The 23,426-nt window shown below is 34.9% G+C and overlaps 1 protein-coding gene across 2 annotated transcripts; it reads left to right on the top strand.

The window, feature by feature from the left end:
• The first annotated feature begins 3,632 nt into the window (after positions 1-3,632).
• On the top strand, positions 3,633-22,724 carry LOC128239149 (ATP-dependent RNA helicase DDX42-like). Of its 2 annotated transcripts, none has more exons than XM_052955647.1 (22): positions 3,633-3,673; positions 3,902-4,017; positions 6,059-6,170; positions 6,759-6,891; positions 7,449-7,501; positions 7,857-8,013; positions 8,813-8,953; positions 9,467-9,586; positions 10,035-10,142; positions 10,750-10,818; positions 11,439-11,567; positions 13,974-14,073; positions 14,804-14,851; positions 16,531-16,628; positions 17,142-17,235; positions 17,789-17,869; positions 18,431-18,532; positions 19,061-19,162; positions 19,605-19,729; positions 20,621-20,731; positions 21,043-21,150; positions 21,969-22,724. In XM_052955647.1, exons 2-22 carry the CDS (start codon positions 3,933-3,935, stop codon positions 22,104-22,106), a joined length of 2,214 nt encoding a protein of 737 aa, XP_052811607.1. In that variant the 5' UTR covers positions 3,633-3,673; positions 3,902-3,932; the 3' UTR covers positions 22,107-22,724. The 2 variants fall into 2 exon arrangements, with proteins under 2 accessions (XP_052811607.1, XP_052811615.1); XM_052955655.1 differs by lacking the exon at positions 3,633-3,673 and adding an exon at positions 3,764-3,785.
• Positions 22,725-23,426: the final 702 nt, after the last annotated feature.

The following is a 23,426-nucleotide window of genomic DNA, read 5'->3' as shown; positions in this document are numbered from 1 at the left end:
ATAGCCATTGAATACCGCGTACTTCCCTCTCAGGTCACGATACCTCATTAAAAGGCCCTTGAATACCGCGTATTTTTTTCTCGGGTCCTGACACCTCATTACAAAGCCACTGAAAACCGTGTACTTCCCTCTTCGGCCCCGACACCTCATTACAAAGCCCCTGAATACCGTGTACTTCCCTCTTGAGTCCCGATGCCTCATCACAAAGCCACTGAAAACCGCATACTTCTCTCTTCGGCCCCGACATCTCATTACAAAGCCACTGAATACCGCGTACTTTCCTCTCGGGTCACGTTCCTCATTTAAAAGCCTCTGAATACCGCGTTCTTTTCTCTCGGGTCCCGACACCTAATAACAAAGCCACTGGCTACCGCGTACTTCCCTCTTGAGTCCCGATACCTCATTATAAAGCACCTGAATACCCCGTACTTCCCTCTTGAGTCCCGATGCCTCATAACAGATCCCCTGAATACCGCGTACTTCCCTCTTGAGTCCCGATGCCTCATAACAAATCCCCTGAATACCTCGTACTTCCCTCTTGAGTCCCGATGCCTCATAACAGATCCCCTGAATACCGCGTACTTCCCACTTGAGTCCCGATGCCTCATAACAAAGCCACTGAATACCGTGTACTTACCACTTGAGTTCCGATACCTCATTACAAAGCCCCTGAATATCGCTTCCTTCCCTCTTGAGTCTCGATACCTCATTACAAAGCCCCTGAATACCGCGTACTTCCCTCTCGTGTCCCGGTCCCGATGCCTCATAACAAGGCCCGTGAATACTGCGTACTTCCCTCTTTAGTCCCGAAACCTCATTACAAAGTCACTGAATACCATTTCAAAGCCCCTGAATACATCGTACTTCCCTCTCGAGTCCCGATGCCTCATTACAAAGCCCCTGAATACCGCGTACTTCCCTCTCGAGTCACGATGCCTCATTACAAAGCTCCTTAATACCGCACGCTTTCCTCTCGAGTCCCGAAGCCTCATTACAAAGCCCCTGAATACCACGTACTTCCCTCTCGGGTCCCGATGCCTCATTACAAGCCCCTGAATACCGCGTACTTCCCTCTCGGGTCCCAATGCCCCATTTCAAAGCATCTGAATACCGCGTACTTCCCTCTCGGGTCCCGATGCCTCATTACAAAGCCCCTGAATACCGCGCACTTCCCTCTCGGGTCCCGATGCCCCATTTCAAAGCATCTGAATACCGCGTACTTCCCTCTCGGGTCCCGATACCTCATTTCAAAGCCCCTGAATACCGCGTACTTTCCCCTCGAGTCCCGATACCTCATTACAAAGCTCCTGAATACCGCAAACCAAGGGGAGGGGGTCAGCTGGCTGCATTCGGGTAGTTTTAATGGCGTTCCCGAAGTAGTTTCGATCTTTTACTTTTTATGTTATTCATTGCAAAAAAAATGTTTAAGGCGGAAAAAATTAAACATGGATACAACATCAAAAGACTAGTTCGACTGCGATAAAACGTGTAAAATACAATAATCGTTTTCACTTCGTATGCTGTGGGAAATATCGAAAGAGAATGGGTAAAAGAAATCGTATGTATGCCCCAGAATAATCAGAACATATTTTATTTATCGTAAACTATAGTTTTTATGTTAAATTTACATATAAATATATCAACATTTCAACTAAACTATGCAGTAAGCTACTTATATTATTGACATATGAAGGATGTACTGAAAATAGTTCTATTGCAATTGATCAAAGTTAGAACAAGAACATTATTTGACTTTCGTGTACGTATACATGTTGGAACAATCATTTTCAATATAGGACTTACTAACATGACAAATACACTATAAACTATCCAAACATAAAGGTAAAACGTGAATTAAATATTTTAAATGTGAATGGAAAAAAATGCTTATTAAAAATAATATTTCATGGATTTCTTGTCGTAATCTTCCACGCGCCGTTTCTTTAATCATTTGAGTAATTACGAGTCAATAACTGAGTTAATTGTTTTTCAATTTGAGCTATTACAAATCAAAGACGGTTAATCGAAATAGCATTGATTGGCATGCCAAGTTGTCAGGTCAGGTTGATGAACAATCAGAGGTCGCTCAAGTGTGAAAATGTCAGGTGGAGCTCGATTGGTCGCCGATTTAGTGAAAGCTGACCGCTGTCAAAACAACCAAATATTTAAACCCGAGTTTCACAAAAAAATCCACATCATTTCTAACTCCTTTGCATACTGATATCAATTCGTCCTCAGCGTCTGAAAACAATCCAGCATAACCATGACAACGAAGAGCGATTATCTTGCAAGCGTCCAGACGGCGGCGCTGGTGGATGCGGAGCGGAAGTTCGAGAGAGCATGTGCCCAGGTGAACCTTCTTAACGCTCAACTGGAGGAGATGCAGGCGCGATATCAGCGGGCAAAGGATGAGGGGTTGCGGTCTTTCCGCTACAATTTACGACTGAAGCTCGCGTGCAACGAGGGCGTTCGGAACATGTATTACGAGTACGCATACGCGCAAGCGGAAATTGTGGTAGAGCTCCGTCGGCAACTCTATGGCGAGGAGGTGGACATTGTATCCGGCAACGATGATCTTGCGTTGGACGATTAGGTCGTTAAGGAAAGAGAGGACGAGGAAGTCGTAACTTGAATGGCGATCACATTTTCCATTTGGCGGCGACCCCAATTTGAGGACCGTTCTAGCGGTTCGACGAACAGTCCTTCTTAGGACTCCATTGCTCCCCCTAATACTGTGAGCAAAAACACACGCGCTTTCGACAGAAGGTTACTTACAAATTGTCACTTATGTTTGGGTAAACAGACAGGCACGCACGCACGCACAGCGGACATTCAGACAGACAGGATAAGAACATTACAGTATTACAAAATAAGATATTGCATATTTAGTTGGAGATCGTATCGCAGAATATCACTTTTGTTGCAAGTACATTTGTATTACCATCACATCACTTTATCACAATATATAGTTCTTCTCCGTATCGTTAAAGAAAGAGAGGACGTCGCAAAATGGCGATAACATTTTCCATTTGGCGGCAAACGTAATTTGTAAACCGTTCTAGCGGTTTGACAAACACTCCATTGCTCCCCGTAATACTGTGAGCAAAAACACACGCGCTTTCGAAAGAAGGTTTCTTACAAATTGTCACTGATTTTTTGTTTAGGTGAAGGAAATTGTTAAGGTGAGACGTAATACATTTAAATGGCACATATATCTCGTATATCTTATATAATCATAAGAATACAACTTTGAAGTGGGGAGTGGAGGTATTTTAGGCACTTTCCAAGTTAGATAATTATCCTTTAATCTAGAGTATACGCATATGGTCAGTCGGAGGATTAAATATAAGTAAAGTAAGTCTAGTAGAGGGTTAGCAAAGGGGTGTGAGTTAATTGAGATGCGATATGATAATCTCACAAATTCAAATGTTTTGTCCGTCGTCGTTGTTTTTGCCAGTATTTATGATGTCAGACACAAAAAAAACAGTTAGTGATTAATTCCTTGATGTTATACGCAGTGATCTGAAAACAAGGAAAGGTAACTGCTGTGTGCTAAAAATTGACGTTTGTATGAGTAGACTGAAGAGTACGGTTTTAGCTCTTATTTTCATTTGTCAATTTTTTCGTTAGGTTCAATTATAAATGAACACTCTCCAATTAGGAGGCTGTTAATGTAAATAAAATTATTTTCAGAAAATAAGATGACAACAACTCCCCATATAAAACAAACATGAATTATTTAAATATATTACAAAGAAGTAACATCGAATCAAGTTCGGAAGCGGGTTTATGATATTTATTGCAAAATGATGCTAGAAAATGAAAATAAACAAAATTGGTCACGAAATTGTATTATTTTCTATTTCTGTGACAACTAATATTGGATGTTTTTTTCCTTCAGAGTTAGAGCTACATGTGATAGACCATCAGCAATGAACAACAGTGGAGGTGACGGAAAGACCAGGGGGTTCGGCTTCTCTGGATTCAGCATCAATAAGTCTGATGGTGGCAGTGTAGGTCAGTGTATTTTAGTCCAAATAATTGTACGTTGACGGATTTTTTTTTAGATTTTTGATATGGCAAATCCTTCACGTACAAATTGTTAAGTATCAAAAGTGGTTAGTTGTTCCGATCAGGATTCCGGGTTAAAGCATATAGCGTCTATAAAATATCATAAAAAAAAGAAATATTACCAGATAATGTTATTTTATATTAGTTTCGTACACAAAAAAATAAATATCCAACTTATAATTATGAGTTTGACGGCTTTTTTTCATTTCATTCTGTCAAAACATAACGATATATACATGAAGGGCACCTGCAAGGCTTTTGGGCACAGTTTTAAATCGCTCGGAACACTTCGGCCATGGCCGAGTTGTTACGATTGTATAACGAGGTCTATCTCGAAGCTTTGTCGGAGGAGGCCGAGTTATTACGATTGTATCGAGTTGTTCCCCTTCGCATAATTGTTGTCTGTGTCAGTCAACTTTCGTTTTATTGGAATGGTAAACAACTTGTTTTAATGCACTAAATGCTTGTTTAGTGCAAAATAACATTTCACGTACATGATAAAATATGAATATAACTCTTTATAATCAATTTCAACCATAAAATACTTCACTTAAAACAATTTCAATATTTTTAAAACACCCCCGTTTTTTGCACATTCCCGTTTAGACGTTAGGGATTGGAAGAATCCCGTATAACACGTCTATTATTTTAGACTAAGTGTATTTGTGATCTGTTGATAATGATATATTTTTAATAGCTTAGGCCAAAAAAAAAATACCTGTGTTTCCGGTGACCCGACCGACCCTATTTTTTCCTTGCCGACCCTAATCTTTTTTTAGACATAAAAGTAAAAAAAAAAAAAATTCCATCGTAAATTTTTTTTATATTTTTTTTTAATATATTGTCATTATTTTCGTTCTTTGTCTCTCTATGTACCCGGAGAATAAATTTTCATTCCTTATTATGTATTACCGAGACGCTATGTCAACAGGAATACAAAATGGCGGAGGGCGGCGAACCCTGTACGATATCTTCAAATTGGCATACGCATGTTTACGGTCCAAACATTGTGGTTAATCACAAGAGACATATTTTGCAGTTTTTAAAATGAAAATATTTAGGATTATAGTTCGAGGTGTTATTTAATTCATGTCCAAAATAAAACTTTCTTTTTACGATTAGGCATTGCGTATATCATGCGGGCTTCTTACGATTAACCTTTGCTCCATCTAATGCAGGCTACTTGCCAGGTTCCATTACATATTTCACTAATCGTTACGTAAATTTATCCGCAATTATCAATGGTTATTTATTTCGTCTTATTAAAAATAAGTCCCATCAACTGAAATCCAATTAAAAACCTTCGAAAGTTAAGTAAAATCAATCCATATCCGCGTTTACTTGTTCTATTTTTAACCTACCTCCACTTGAAGGCCTAGTTTAAGGAGCTCACAGTTGACAAGAAAATCGGCGATTTTCCTCATGCAAATAAACAAATAAGTTGATAATTGACTGTTTGGGTAGAACATTATCACAGATCTGTAGAAATTGAAGTGCTGGATTTGTTTTCTAAAAACCGATCGCAACTTATAAACGTATTGTATACAAAAAACACCAGATTTCATGGGCAAAATTGGCGGGAAAATATGGTAGTCGAAGGTCTTTTTCTGTGACCTTTTGTAAATTATGAAACGCTTAGATATAACGTAATTGTTATGATTCAACAGAAAATTGCATGATATGGAAACTGTGAAAAAAAATTCAAAAAAAATTCAAAAAAAATCCCGACCGACCGACCCTATTTTTTTTCGCCATGTCACCGGAAACACAGGTATTTTTTTTTTTTGGCCTTATAGGGAGTCAACTCATTTTATATTTCCAGATGCTGATATATGACAAGGCATAATTGATAAATTGGTTTTAAAGATATTAAACATTGGACTTCAGACATCTGTAGTGATCTGTAGTGAGATAATTCCTCACTTTTTTGGCAAAACATATATCTTAAGATGTATTTCAATTGATAACGTTATGTATGTTTTTGAAGGTGGTGATGGAATTTCCCGCATGGGTAGCTCGGGAGGTTCACGAGCAATGCCTGGTCGTACAGCAGGGTACAAACTCAAATTTGGTCGATCCCGAGTTGCAGATGATGATGAGTAAGTTGGTAGTGATCAAACTAAGACCTTTACAAGACTTTTTGGTCAACAAAACTTGTTACAAAACTAAATTATTTTAAATTTATTCTTCTGCGCAGCTTATCATGTTTTAAGTTACAATTGAATATAGTTGGTTATTCATAAATAACAATGAAATTTTGTAAGTATATATTTTGAATTATTATATCTATATATATATATATATAATACCTAGTGTCATTACTCTTGTAAATTGTGCATATAATATAAACAAAGATTTTATGTTTTTTGTGTTATTTCTTATCAAAATAGTGTAAAATTATTAAAAGAATATCACATTTGTGGTAATTGAATACAAGATTCATTAAACTTGTTTACTTAATTCAATAAAATGTCACCAGGACTCATTTTATCATTTTTTTGAAACTCCTTTAATAAACTGCATATTGAATTACTCATGTGATATCCCTTTTTAAATGACCACTCTTGTATTTTCCCATAAGGTAAAATTGAGATTGCAAGCAACATTGTATGAAATAAGACAGGGCATGCTACTTGCTAGCTTGTGTTAGTTTCAACCTCTGTTTTAGTTTCATTTCTTTTAAACAGCTATTTTGATGATGACCATGATGAAGGAAACGCTGATTACCTGCCAGCGCCGGGCAGCCCAGGGGCAGAGGGTAGAAAGGGTGATGATAGCGATAGTGACGACCCTCTTGATGCTTTTATGGCTGACATTGAGGTGGGCTTATTACTAGAGCTAGAGGGAGACTAGGAGGAAGAAGTCTATATTGTCAAATTTCTCCCTGCTTTGAGCTGAGGGGAGAGTTTTTCTAAATATAATCTATGAAAGAAAACCTGGGTGATTTGCTTAAGCTATTGAGCGCCATTCAACAAACTATATGCAAATATATATTAGCAGAGAGCACCACCTAGTTATATTTATTGTACCTATCTACATATTGTATATTTTGATTCTAGTCGTTGCTTATGTAAGGGATGTTCCACATTAGTACCAAATAGTGTTATGTGAGAGTGCTACATACCTAAGCAATGGCCAGAATAAAAACGCACAAAGTTCTTGCCTCTTTTTTAGATAGAAATTTCTCCCTAGGTTGTGTTAAACCTCCCTTGGTGTTTCTCTGTCTAGGTTGATCCCTAAAATATATTTGTATGCTTTTTATTCTAACATTTAATTATTCAGAATGCACTTCTTGAGGCTGTAGACTGCGACATACAAATGCATAGTTGGAACTAAAATATTGTCTATTGCAAATGTTATAATATTTCTTTTTTTAGAAAAAGGTTCAAGATGACTGCAAACCTAAGAAAGTGAAGAAAAAAGAAGAAAAGTGAGTACAAGATCTTTGTTGCGATCACGAACCTATAAACTTCAATTGTAAACAATCATTCTGTACCTATAAAGATGCGGCAGAAGAGTATTACTCCTACATTTAGGAAAATTCCTTCAGTTGTCTGATTTTTATATTGTGTATTATCCATTACGAACAGAAATATGTCTTATATGTGTGACATAGGCGGGAAATATTACTTTATATTCAGATATGTAAGCACATAATCAAAAAGTTCACATTTAAAAGTTAACAACAATGTCATTAAAATACATCGTTAACTTTAACAAAGTTGTGAACAAGCAACATAATGTGTTACACATATAATAACTGTTTTGCGCATATTTCCAACAAGGGGTGTGAGAGATGACATTGAACAGGAAGACGTAGAGGAGGCATACTACCGCTATATGGAGGAAAATCCAATGGCGGGAATTCAGGCTGACGAGGCAGAGGATCTCAATGTGGAGTACGACAACGAGGGAAACATCATATATGTAGAGAAAAATAAGGTGCCAACTTGTTTATAAGATGTAACTTGTTGGTTTTGTGTCTTTATCCCTGAAATGTTTTGTGTGCTCAAATAGAGGCGCGAACATGTTATACGGTGGCAACGTCCATGTCAATACTTTCTTGTTTACTTTTCAACTTGCATTACAGTTTAAGTAACTCATCGAAAGTTTGCAGTCATTCACAGCAAGATTGCATATAGTTATGGTCCTTTATTTGTTAAAATCTTCATTCATATTCATTGTTTGGACTGGTCTCTTGTTTGAACATAAGTCAACAATGCTAATAGTGAAACGCCAGTATGTTTTAAGGTATAAATACCCAAGCCTAATAGACCTAGTACCTTAAACACCAACTATTAGGGATTGAAAATTGCACTAAATCCATATTCGATTATCAAAAATATTGGAAAGATTATATAAATCAATCATTTATTTCATATATATGCATGATAAGGAGCATTTGCCAAACCCATATTGTTTCTAGCCAATATCCATGAACTTTATTTTAATGGAAAACGGCATTTGGTCAATCAGAAATATCACCTTTGCTATGAAAATAACATTACCATAATTGGTAGACAAACCTATCAAAGAGCATAAAATGTTAAACACTTTACTTAATAGTGGTAAAATAATAATTTTGTTGTGAAAATTCAAGTAAAAGTTCTTGTATGATATGGTTTTACTACTAGAGATAATTGATTTTTGAAAATCATAATTAATTATTGCCGACTTTGGGATCAACTTTTAGCAATACTCGATGACCATTTATATGCATCAACTTTTCCTTTTGTTTCAGATCATAGAGCCCCTACCCCCTATAGATCACTCAGACATTGATTATGGGCCATTTGAGAGAAACTTTTACGAAGAACATCCGGACATTGCAAAACTCTCGGAGCAAAACTTGGTGGAACTTCGTGAGAAACTTGGCATCAGGGTATGGCACTTTTGTACACGTGTGTGAGTAGGTTGAGAGACATTTATTGTATTTGATGGATAAAAGTCAACTGTTGGATAAATAGAACTATTTGGTGGATTAAAGCTGACTATTTCTTGGATAAAAGTCAACTATGTTTTTGATAAATGACATATCTACTTGTTGAATAATAGTAAACTATTTGATGGATAACAGTGGACTTTTTGATGGCTTAAAGTCAACTATTTGTTTAATAAATGCTATATCTACTTGTTGGATAAAAGTAACTATTTGATGGATAACAGTGGACTGTTTGTTGGATAATAGATCACCATTTGTTGGATAAATGACAACTGTTTGGTGGATAAAAGCTGACTATTTATGGGCTGATAGTCAAATCGATATTTGATTAAAGCTTAAAAGAAATCACTTGTTCTCGTTATGAGTACAGTAGCTTCACGATTTTCACCATTTGTATTGATTGTACCTGTGTAAACCTAGGTTTATTTGAATCACTAATTGTACAATTTAAAGGTATCTGGGCTAGCCCCACCCAAGCCTGTCTGCAGTTTTGCACATTTTGGGTTTGATGATGCCTTGCTTGATGCCATTAGAAAGTCGGAATACTCAAAACCCACACCTATACAGGCACAGGCAAGTAATCTGTAGCGGACGGGATTTGATGAACCTTTATGTTATGATATTCTTGTATATTTACCTATGCTTAAACTTATTGATTGTTTTGGCTCATTTTGGACTTCAAAAGGTAAAGGAAGTCAAACAGATGGAAAGAACAATGTACTAAATTGATTGGTAATGAAAATACTGTTTGCTTCTAAACTAAACAAAACTGATTTAGAAAAGTATACCGGTATATGTTATAATCAAAGAAAGCTATTGTAGATTTGTGTTTACATAGGTTGTACACAAATGTGTTGTCATGCATACCAGAAATCTAGATACGCCAATTTTCTACCTTGATGGTGAATTGAATTGAACTTTATTTGTTTAAATTTACAAATGTTTTCAGGACCCTGTTTTTTTACCGAATGTTTAAGTTCTGTGAACTTCGCAAAAAACCCTCTTACTATTTGTATTTTAGGGCATACCAATAGCTTTGTCAGGTCGAGACATTATTGGTATTGCGAAGACGGGTAGTGGTAAAACTGCGGCCTTTCTTTGGCCTCTGCTCATGCACATAATGGCTCAGGTATGTCCATGTACAGTAGTATTTAGTTGCTTGAAGGTATTTATTTTAGCTTATCTGATTTTTATTTATTTTTTTCAAGAAATCAACATGGTTTTGTCATAGCCATGTGTGTCCTCTGTGTCAGCAGCAGAAGTGCTTTTAAAACTCCTACGTGTAGTTTGCCCATAATTAAAAACCATCATTCAAATATTTAGAAGAGATGTATTTCATGATTCCAATGAAAAAATGGATATGTGTAGCAAGGCCCATAACTCTGCCTGTAATAATAATGATAGTTATGCCCACTGATTGACTTGACAACAATGAATGACAGTTATCTTGTTACTTCTGGACCAATTTTCACTAAAAACTTAATGAAATTCAGCTGAGTGATATTATTTTGTTTTTTTCTTCATTAAATCTTTAAAAATAAAAAAAAATATTTTTTTTACATCAAAATATGAAAGTTACCAAGAAAATGGACTAAATAATATAAGCATATCAATAATTTTGGAAAAGGAGATGGGTATTTAAAATAGTTGTTGCCAAAAGTAAGGAAATCTTTCTATATATTTCTTTATTAAGAAATTGTTATATTTTCATGTTAAATTATTTTGTATACTTACAGAGAGAGTTGGAGAAAGGAGATGGCCCAATAGGCCTGATTCTGGCCCCAACTAGGGAACTTTCACAACAGGTTTGTCTTGTATTAATGCAAATATTTCCAAATAATCAGGGGTCGAAATTAGCACAAGTCCGGAGCCCTGCACTGGTAAAATGATTTCCGTGCTTGCTCATATTCTGGCTTTTATACAGCAGGGCTTGTTCAAAAATGTAATGCCAAGCATAAGTATCTGAATTCAGGCTTGTTCATCCAAAAGACTAGTTTCGATGACTGAATAATGATCGATACTAGTAACTGTTGTCATTAGATTTCAGTGTTAGAAATGCAGGTTTCAAAAAATAGAGGTTACTTCTTAGGTCAAAATATTTCACACAAAAATAAGTATATATTTGTAAGCCTGATTCTTCATAATAATGATCATAAAATATCTGAATTTTTACTGGCATGAAAACATTGTTACTGGTTGTTATTTTTGGGCTTGTTCAAAATTTAAATATTGAAGTATTTGTAAAATATAAAATTTGTTAATGTGTGGTTCAGATGGTTCTATGTAATCAGAATCTGCAAGTATTTGTTATGATGTCAAGCGTAAATTTTTGGCATACTGGTATACAATGAATCATGACAGATCCTCTATATTCAATTTTGCCCCAAAAAATTGCAAATATTTGCACAAAGTTTCTGTGTTTCAGATTTACCAAGAATGTAGAAGGTTCGGGAAAGTATACAACATTCAAACTGTGTGTGCTTATGGAGGGGGGAGTATGTGGGAACAGCAGAAGGCTTGCCAAGAGGGAGCAGAGATCATAGTTGCCACCCCCGTATGTATAAATAGCAATTTAATATTTTGTTTACAAATTTTTTGGGCTCAAAAAAGACACCACTATATATTTTATGTTTTAAAATCTGGTCTCCTATTTTTCAACACTGCATACTTTTTGAAAGATTTGTTTATAATAAAAAAAGAACTGCCGTTAGTAGACCATACATGCCATATCCACCGGTGGGGGGAAAAATCCCCCGGAATTTCGATCCATCCCCCGGTCTCCCGGTGGGAGATAAAAATCCCCCGGAATTATTATTATTATTTTTTTTTTTTTTAGAAATCAGGCAATAATGACAAAGTAAGTGAAACAACAGTATGTGAGTGAAACCGAATGTAAAGAAACAACTAACAACTCCACAAGGGTGAAATGCCAAAAGGAAACTTTTACAACAAGTGATCAATTAATTTGTAGTAATTATCATTGGCAAAGAAATATTACTATTTTGGAAGGAAGAAATTAATAATATTTATTCTATTCTCTTATTGTCTGAAAGTCATTAAGCTGATAGAATTAATACAATTTTTTAAAAGACTTTGGAGGAAGGTAAATTTAATTTAATTGTCTCGAAAACATATTTTTCCCATGACATATTTTGTTCTGCAAGTGCATTACAGTATGACATGACAGTGTATCATAAGAATATGATAAATCATGACATAAAATAATTCTGTATAATGAAAAAGTTAAGAGGTTTTCAAAGCAAACTATATGTGAATACATTTTTTCGTACTTGCGTCTAAAAATACTTTAAAATTTCGCCAACTTAGACCTGCTAAAAAAATCCCCCTGAATACAACCCAAATCCCCCTGAATTTTCAGCCTTTTGAACAAATCCCCCTGAATGGTCTCCAGAAAATATGGCATGTATGGTAGACACATATGTTAAGATTTTAGCAACACTTTCAAATCTTAAGCACCGTAAATGACTGGGTATTAGACGCACTTTTTTCCCTCAGATTTTGATGCAAAAAAATGCCTGCGTATAATACCCAGTAACAATTTTTTGAACTTTTTTTCTGATGTCAATTTCAAGCCGAGAGTTTGTTTAGATTTATGTAGAAAGGGATGTTACTCGCGTCATATTGATCGAGTATATACGGGTTAAAACGGCAGTTGAAGATCGGGATACGGTATATCGTAAGACGTTTATAATTTCAACAAAAATATTTTATATTTGGACACCCATAATTATTTCTCAAAATAATTTATTTTGCGTACCTAATTTTCGGACACCCAAAGGACATCAATCATAACTTTCATAGTTACCAAGTTTCACAGACGAAGAATATTGATTTTTATCTTTACACTGCCTGGCTAGATTACCTAACCGTATACACCACTGTGGCATTTTAATTAGTTACTACCCATCCTAAACGATTTATTGCCTGTTGAAAAGGAAGTGTGATATATTTATTTGAGATTAAACAAACAACAAGGGCAATCAAGGGATTAAGAAAACATCGACATGGCATGTTTGTAAAACGATCTGCCAATAAGCTTTCAAACTTGTACCACACTTATAGACTATATGAAGCAATAATCGTACAGTTATACATTAATCCTGCATAGCAATGTCCATGCTCTCCACGAGATCCTCGTGGGCATAACTGTAAGTTATGTGACGTCACACAGTGTGACTCTTTGATCTGAAGCCGATAGAATGTGTTTATTCAGTTCAGTGCATGTATAAAATGGTGTTTTAATTAACTTCATGAAGGATTTACACTTATAGGCGTAATAAATAAGTTTATGACCATTGATTACTACGGATAAATTAATAAGTGGTAAAAAGCAAACATGAAGAAAAAAGGCAGGTTAAACAAACATGTAAATAAAATGTAAAAATGATAATTTTCTATGTATTCGGAGAGCGAAAAAAATAATTAATTTATGGTGTCCGAACTCTTGTGAATTACGGTATTCAATATTATTTTGAATAATAAATTGAATAAAACAATAATCAAACTTACATATAAAAAAGCAAAGTTGGGCACTGTCAAAATATTTTTTGCTTAACATAACTTTTCATTCTCGACAGTATGGTTTTAAAGATAACCATCGCCATTTTCACGATTTTTTTTTTTTTGTCACTGTCAACAAACATGGTGGCTGAAATGCCGGACGATTTTGACATTTTTTCTATGCGTCTTTTAACCAAAAACATAGATTAAAAGTTTTTTTCTCGGATTTTTCACAGATTTTTTTCCCTGCGTCTAATACCCCCTATCGTCTTATACCCAGTCATTTACGGCATTTTCTGGCTGGGGTGGATTTGTGTCAATTTTTTAGGAGTTGGTACCAGTATTTGCGGTTTATGATTTGGGACAAAGGCAGCTTGAATGAGAATTTAAAAGTAAATATTCTGGCGTAAAAATGTTACCATACTTTACTGATTTTCAGGGTCGTTTGATAGATCTGGTAAAGAAAAAAGCAACAAACCTGAAGCGTGTCACATATCTTGTGTATGACGAAGCTGACCGCATGTTTGATATGGGATTTGGTGAGTTAAACACCCAATAGTGCGAGAGCATTCATTTCTGATGTTGCATCAATGATGGCCTGCAAGATTTTTATTCTTTCTAATACAAATTCTAAAATTTGGAGGAGATCATAATTATTACAGTCTTGGTGGTCACCACTTCCTAAAATCGTTAATGTTGTCTATTATAATGATTATTCAAAAATCCTTGAAAATATTAGCACTGTACATATTGAGATAATCTTTCCATTCAGCATACGACAAAATATGGTACGATTAAGAATTTCAATTGAATATTTAGTTATTGTCATAAAATGAATTGAATTTTTTTCAAGCAATATCAAATAGACTTTGCCGAAACTGACCAATAAAGTTATAAGTTTCGAAAAAGAGTAGTTTGTGAGTAGACACAGAATATGTTATAGTAATACAAAAAAGTATGACACCCTTTTTTAGCCTTAAATGATTGCTTAATATGACATTCACGTCCAATTTTAGGTGAATTAAGAACAAAAGTACAAACTGTATTTATATTATCTCTAATGATTTTTGGTCAACTATTAACATATTAGAAATAGGTAAGCTATACCCTTTCAAGTTATACCAAAATTACAAGTGGTCACCAGGCTTCAAAATATATCATGATCACCAATGACACAATGATATGACAAGGTTAATTATACATCAGATACTGTCAAATAGACTGAGTAGAAATGATTGCTTTGTTTATTATAAAGCTTTCTTTTTCCAGAGCCACAGGTTCGGTCCATAGCTAACCATGTGAGGCCTTCCAGACAAAGTAAGTTCTCTGGTTTATTGTAGTTCATATTGAGTTGGCTCATTTTTTGGTCAATTATTGTAATGTATAAAAATTGCTTAGTAAAGCTAGCTTAACTTTTAATAAATGAATCTCTTTGGAGAGGGTGTAGGGGGAACATTGAAAATGGCGATTGTGAGACAAGTTCTTAAAACATTATAACAGCAAGATGTTAAAAGTGTCATTTCCGTTGTTGGGCAAATCGGAATAGCACAGGAATCCCACTTGTCAAACTTTGCGACCACTAGCCAAAGTAAAAAATACTCTGGCCGAGAATCAAACCCAGGACGGTGCTATATAGGAAAACAAACTTGACACAAATAATTGCTTCATTGTGATTAAGTTTAAAAGAAAGTCTTTATCCTTCAAATAATTCCATGCACATTTCAATCCTTTATTATTTTTCATTCGATTTTTTCCTTGTAAGATTAAAGAAGGTTAATAGCTTTCCATGTACCAAACCACAGACCATATTTTGTTTCTAAATGCAGTGCAGTCAATTGTATAAAAGTGAATAAGTTACCCTTACGTAATCATGTGGGTAGTTTGCACAGAAAAGTAATCTGATTGGTCAACAGTAATTAATGAAAAATATTGACTATTTAATTACAGCTGAACACGGTTAATCCGAAATCGTAGGGACCCAAAAGTTTATTTCGGAATAGCGATATTTCGGATTAACAATTTTCGGAGAATGACAGCGTTCACGAATTATAGATGATGAGAAATACTAATTCATGAAGATTGCAATATCAGTTACACGTTACCAATACGATACATTCAGTTTGATTGATATTTCGTATCTAAAAATATTTGTTGATTTATTGTTTAATAAATGACAAATAATTTGTTATTATACTTCTTATTAGAACAACATAAAACATCTAAAACAAAATGACTGCACATGTATGCATTTGCCAATGATTCGGAACATAGCACAGTTTATAAAAAACATGTTTAAATAGCACTGAAATAACACGTTGTTTACTCAGTATCGTTCGGTTTATTTTTTTAAAGAATTATGTGATGTCTCGCTGCACTCTTTGTATTCATTTGATGTGTTTCTTAGTCACGTTTCAGCCATGTTTGTTTATGAAGTCGTACACTACATCACCCTAAATGAATCGCTCATTTTCTGACATCGATGTGTGTAACATACGCGTACTCAATGTCATTCTTTAACAAGCGCTGATTGTGATCCATTGTCACCTCAAGCCACTGCCCGAGTGCATTTGAAGTATGGTGTGAAAAACTATGACATGATCGAGTTCGAAATAAGAATTTATAAATAGGTGTGAAATACCAAATCGGGACCATAATTTTTACTTCGGGATAGCGATTATTTCGGACTAGCGATATTGGATAAAAGATTAAAAATTTAGTTAAACAAAGAAGGAGTAAAATCAGGACGGAAAAATAATTTCAATATAGTGATAATATCGGATAAATGGTGTTCGGAATAGCGGTGTTCAACTGTAATTTCGGCTAACTTTAACAAAACAAAAGAGTTAACTAGTTCAGGTTGAGAAAAATGGCCAGGGATATTCTAGCCAACCCAGTCATATATTGAAATTTAAGAGTTGAACTTGTATATATTCACTGACAAGTTCATAATGTTTATACAAGTATAATAATTGTCCCCACTGTGTTTTTCAATACAGCTCTGTTGTTCAGCGCGACTTTCCGGCGAAAGGTTGAAAAACTGGCCCGCGATATTCTAGCAGACCCCGTCAGAGTTGTACAAGGGGAGGCCGGAGTGGTAAGTTCATTGATATTTTGAATTTTCTAACAATATATTGAATAAGAAAATAAGACCATGAAATACAGTATACAATGTATATATAAATGTGGGACATTGACAAATAACCGATAATGGAATGGTGAATTAAGGAGAAAAAAAATTAACTTGAGCATAATAGTTAAATCATTTCGCTTGATTTCATTCAGGATCTGAACCTTCAATCAAATACATGCTTGTCCTGGATAATTAAGTTGCTACATTTCAAGAACAGTCAAAGTTGATCTTCAAGCTTGAATGATCTTTTCTTCACAGGCCGACATGACCGACATGACCTAGATACTATTGGCATTTCATCAAGAATTCTTGGTGCAATTTTGTACCATATTATACTGTGTATAGGACGCACTTTTTTACCTCCTGAATAGTCCAAGTGGACCTGGCAAGTTAAACTCACCTTACCCCGGCCAAGTGGACCTGGCTAGTTAACACTTAATTTGATCTGGGCTTGAATAACCTCTTTTTACTCTATAGGCCAATGAGGACGTGACACAGATAGTTGAGATCCTACCACCCGGGCCGGCCAAGTGGACCTGGCTAGTTAAACGACTGGTGGAGATGTCCACATGTAAGTTTGATGGAATTTTCTAGTGAATGACTACCTTATGTGTAAACTGTTATAACTCCATTGAATGCATTCCGTATAACTTATTAGGAATGCAGTCAATAGAACTTTGTGTCAATTTAAAGATTAAAACAAAATATGTTGGAAATTCTAATTGCTTTGAAAGTAATTTGATTGGATATTGATGAAACTTCATTCTATAAAGCCATATGATGAAGAAAATACCATGTTTTTACAAGTGGCACTTATAAACAGTCTTGTAAAATTAAGATATTTTCTGTATCACTAGAAAACTTAGCACAATCATTAATTCAGAAGTCTGAGAAAATATAATTCTACAACAGAATCTATGATTAATTTTCCATAAATATGTTCTTAAAAATATGGAAGTTATCATATGCTAGATACTGCTGGTGTTTGTTGATAATAATAATAATAAACAAATTTACCGAATTGGAACTCAATTTATTAACACATATCCAACATTAGATCTGTCAGAGTCTTTTAAAAGTACAGTAGAAAGTTTGTTTACCTTCATGCACATTCCCTGTTACAGTGGGCAGTGTACTCATCTTTGTGACAAGGAAAGCTAACTCAGAAGAGCTTGCCGCAAACCTGCGCAGCAGAGATTTTAAAGGTAAATATGTCTTTATATACTTGCAAGGGAGATAATTCAGAAATAGAACAAAAGTTTATGTAGCGTTTCCTGCATGGATTGTTTTGGGAGGGAAAATTTTGGAAGGGAAATGTGTATTTCATGGCCAAATTAGTAATAAATAATTTGGGGTTATTTAATGTTCTGAAGGGGTTATATGTACCTACATCAACAAGAATTGGTTCAAGGGAGATCATTTGGAAATCAAGCATCAACTTAAGAGTTACCTGTTTTGATTGTTTTTGATTCAAGAGATTGTTCAGAAAACAAGAAACCTTTGAAAAGTTATCTGTATTGAGTATTTTACCAATGTAGATAATTTGAACATCAAACAGTATTTGAGTATTTCTATCGACTTCATTGATTCAAGGGAGTTAATTTAGAAATGAAGAAATCTTTGAAGAGTTACCCGTATTGAGTTTTATGTGTGTAAGGGAGATCATTTGGCCATTAAGATGTATTTGAAGAGTTATCAGTATTTATTTGTTGTTCTTTCAATGGAGAAATGTTTGGAGGAATTTATGTACTGATTTTTATTTGCAGCGTTGCTGTTACATGGAGATATGAGTCAGATGGAAAGGAATGAAGTTATCCACGCCTTTAAGAAGAAAGAAGTCCCCATACTTGTGGCCACTGATGTAGCAGGTAGGATTTTAATGTATTTAAATGTACAGCATGTTCACAAATGATTGTGATTACCACATATGTATCCTTGTACTTTGATTTTCTTATAATAAAGTTTGCTTGAAACATATACAGGATTTAAATCAAACTTGGAATATTGATATATAACTGACATTATACAGTGCACAATGCAGGAAATTTAGCTCTTGGGCAATTCCTTTCAACTTTTCTCCTCTTGTACCTTTATTTTATTTCAAAAGCCTTACTCTCATTATTTTGATTGGATAATGTTAAAGTGTCAACTGCTCAAGAATAAAGAGGATGTTTAGAGGAGACCTCAGTTTTCATTTGTGGTGCTTGAAAGACAACATTTTAAGTCAACAATTGTTTTCTTACTAGCATGTTTAATATACTGGGTATTTATGCTTATGTATGTACCTGGGTAAGATAATCATAATGTGCTATCATTAAATTTAATTGTTATAATAGGCAGAATTATTTTTTTAAACCTGAAGGATATCAATCATGTTTCACATAATATATTTTCAGCGCGTGGTCTGGACATCCCATCAATTAAGACAGTTGTGAATTATGATGTGGCCCGTGACATTGACACACATACACACAGGGTTGGCAGAACGGGTCGTGCAGGTATGTCTGTTCAAGGGTTAAAACTTTTCACTTAAGACATCCCTTTGATTAAGACGATGGTAAATCATTACTTAAGACATGAAGAATGGACTTTTGAATAAATAAGTCCAAATCTTAAACTAGTGTTTGATATAAAAAAACATCTTGACAAGCCCTGCTATAATATTATGAAATCCAGAATTGAAGTATGCCCAAAAAGCACACAGTTAATAGAAATTGTCAATTAATGAGAACATTTATTCAAATTAAAGTAAAAAATGTTTACTTGGAAAGAGTGTTCAGATTTCACAATTGTTTTAGAGACAGTTAGGAGTTTAGAGGGTACGCTTGTGCAAAACATGAATCCCAGAATCAACATGTGTCTCATGTATATCTCCTTACACTTCCTTTATATCTCTCTACATTTCCTTTATATCTCTCAACATTTCCTGTATATTTCCAGGAGAAAAGGGTTTTGCATTTACGCTTGTCACAGAGAAAGATAAGGAATTTGCAGGGGCACTTGTGCGGAACCTTGAAGATGCAAATCAGAATGTGCCACAGCCCCTAATTGACCTTGCCATGCAGGTAGATCTCACATAATTCACTTCACTCAGCTATGATCATTTGTGACATGTATATGGGTCACAGTATTAAGTGGGTTTTTTACCATTTCATCTCATTGAGTCATATTGCAAGGTTTACCTTTGTTGGGTGTAGAAAAATGGACAATTACAAGCACTGGCCTTATTGATATAGGTATCTTATGTATGATTATGTGAATTTCAGATGCTTGGTGACCCCATAATATCTTGGTATCATTCAAAAGCTTTTATGTGAAGAAAGAAAAAGTAAAATTTTACCAAAGAAAATCAAAAACAAGCCTTTAAGGTCTATGATTATATTATCTATGACATATATCCGGTCATTAACTTACATAATTTACATGGGCTAGACACCTGATGGTCCAAAAATTAGCAAATACAGTATTTCCTCAAAACAAGCCTAGAATTGTAAATGTAAACTAATAAACACAACAATCATGTTGCTGTCTCATCTGGGTTTCCCTGTTTAAAATAGCGAATAATGATTTCCTAATTAAAATCATATCTGTTTATGAGTGCAGATAAATAATCCGGCACTATTTTTAAAATTACTGGAATTTACGTGGAAGACCCTAGTAAATTTTGAGTTGGAAAATGAGCAAAAACTGGGAAAGATGCATGTGTCGTTAGCAATGTGATACATCAGTAAGTAAGATTCAATGTGTTGTATACAACGATGTCAAAAGTTTTAACAATTTTGCTTTTTTTCTTGCCATTGTATCATCTGGTGCCTAGCCCCTTTAACATTATAATTCAGTAAGTTATACCCTTTCAAATAAAATTTAGCATAATACCCAATAGCTTGATGAAATAACAAGCTAATTTGTTTATTGGATTCCACAATTATCTGATATATTGTTCAATATGTTTTCAGTGCCCATGGTTTAGAGGGACCCGTATTAAACAGAGCAAGGGGAAGCGACTCATGTCCGTACCTGGAGGCTCTATTGGACAGAAGGAGAGGCCCGGCTTAGGGGCAGACACTGTGAGTTGAGGTCCCTTGTGGGGTGAGGGGAGGGGGTCCTGTACTTTTTAATTGTATGCATAGTTTCTGGAAAGAAGACACAAAATGATTGATCCAAACTTTAATAAATGTTTGCTTTTCTATTTCCAATCTTAGAGCAAAGTACTTCATCAGTTTTTTTGTTTTTGTTTTCTAATTCTCAATTAACAAGCAATGGTGACAAAAAATAGCTAATATGTACCAGCATGTGAACATATATGATGCTTTGATGAGTGACCATTATAGCATGTATAATTAATGTCTTATCTAATTAATATTATCCCTTGATACAGAGCACAAAGGTCCAAGATTCGACAAGTTTCAGCTCCTATAGGGCGGGCGCAGTTCTCGGGAGAGGGCCTCAGTCGGATAGAATGTCTGCTATGAAAAGTGCTTTCACTGTATGTATCTCTTGTTTCCATTAAAGAAAAAGTCAAAGTATGTCCTAGCCTTGTTGTTGCTGTCTGAGTGGTCATTGTGCGGGAACTTAAAACCTTTGTCATAACTTAAATTGTTCAAGATAATCAAATGAAACTTGGTATACATGTTGCCAGAGACAATGTCTACTCAGAGTTGGAACTATATCATTTATTTGGTTGCCCCTGGAATTATGCTGATATGTAGGTTAAGACCAGTCTTTGAAAAAGGTCAAAATTAGTTCTACTCCTTCCAAAACCTGAATGTTCTTGATGATAGTCACTTATGATATTGTAGGTAGCCACTGATGATATTGTAAGTAGCCACTGATGATATTGTAGGTAGCCACTGATGATAAAGGTGGTAGCCTTTGTGGTGAAATTATAACCACTGATGGTAGCCACTAATGTTATTGTATGTAGCGATGCTATTGATGGAAGCTACTGATGCTATTGATGGCAGCCACTGATCCTATTGATGGTTGGTACTGATGCTGTTGTAGGTAGCCACTGATAATATTAGTGGAAGCCACTGATACTTTTGGTGGAAGCCACTTATGCTATTAATGGCAGCTACTGATGCTATTGATGGCAGCCACTGATCCTATTGATGGCAGCCACTGATGATATTGGTGGCAACCACTGATGCTATGGATGATTGGTATTTCAAGGCTGCTCGCTGCAAAATTGTTCATAAAATATATCTTTTTAATGACTTTGAAAATATGTATGATGTCAATTTACAGCTGTTCCTGTTTGTGTGTATATGCGTTCTATACATTCATTTTCTGTTTCTTCCACAGTCTCAGTACAAGTCAAACTTTATAGCAGCGACCGATTCTGCACCTAAAACCATCCCAGTTGGCATACACGAGCCAGAGAATCCAAACCCTCATCCAGATAATGCTAATAAAAGGCGGAAAAAGTCGAGATGGGACTAAAAAAAGACTGATATATTTTCTGTTTATGATCATGTTCATTGTATTTATTCATTTTCATTTAAAGGTTTTGCAAGTTGATCTATTCTACAATAGGAATTATGTTGAATCAGGCTCTCCAGTGTTTCAAGATTTCCCTTCATTTCACAAAGGCCTCCTGTTTTTGCCAACTTCTGGTTAAATTTTACAATTATTCCTACGTATTATTTGAAAAATACTGATTTAGAGTTCAGTTTTTGTCCTTGTTTTTTAATTTTGTTCATTGTTCATTACCTCGTAAGACCATAGTTGAGCTTATTAGTCAGTTGAAACACTGCTGATCCAGGTTGGCTTAATGGCTATAAACTTATTAACAACCTGCAACTGTTGTTAAAGCTTAGTTTCATCACAGGTTTGATGAAACAGGTATCATACATTAAAAAATGTTTGTTAAGGTTGAAAATTGTTCTAAATTGATGGACTAAATTCCTTATTTTCCCAATTTTTAACACCAAAAATTCCTGCTTTCTCTCATTTAGTCATTAAAACTCCTATTTTATTTGGATGTTTGTATTTAAAATTGCTGGAGGGCCTGAATATGTTTATCTAGAATTGGTGAAAATAAACATTTTTAAAATGGTTTTCAATTGTTTCCTTAAAAATGATGGCATATTAAACATAAATTTTATAACCAAAAGTTGTTCAACGGTCTATAATGTTGGAAAGAAATTATTTCATTATAACCAACGGGTTATTGCTGATCACGAAATTAAAAAATGAACTGGTTAGTGGGGAAAAAATGAAAAGAATAATGCAGAGCCACCATACACAACAAAGAAAGAAAAAACAAATAACCAAACTTTAAACAACAACAAGATGATAAACAATTCCACAAATAATTTAAAATATGTTAAGCCTAAAAATTTAAGTACCTATAATAATAGATGCTGTACAAAGTCCAAAAGTTCATAAAATACCCACTGATCCTGGTATTTGTAATGTCCATGGAATTAGATCCACACGAAATATTGAAGGCACTCACTATATGCGCACTATTTAAAGCTGACAACACTTTGAGAGTAATTTCCACAAAAAGTGGTTATTTTTCACAGCATAATTTAGTTAAATCAAAGATTTTAAAAATGTTCTAGTGCTGATGAACCTTATAAAGGCTCTTCATTTTACCCAAAGATCAGAGAAGTTTGTCTGTATACACAAAATAAGAATGTTCCAGAACATACTACAAAAAAACTATAAACAAATCTGAGAATCATGTTTATTTTTAAAGAGCATTCTAAACAAATCAAAACAGTTCTCAAACCTGGCCATACAAACATTGTCCAA

This window comes from Mya arenaria, chromosome 1 (assembly GCF_026914265.1).
Source record: "Mya arenaria isolate MELC-2E11 chromosome 1, ASM2691426v1".
In the NCBI taxonomy this organism is placed as follows: Eukaryota; Metazoa; Mollusca; class Bivalvia; order Myida; family Myidae; genus Mya; species Mya arenaria.
Note: the sequence above shows the minus strand (reverse complement) of the source record. Positions and strands in the feature narration are given on the sequence as shown.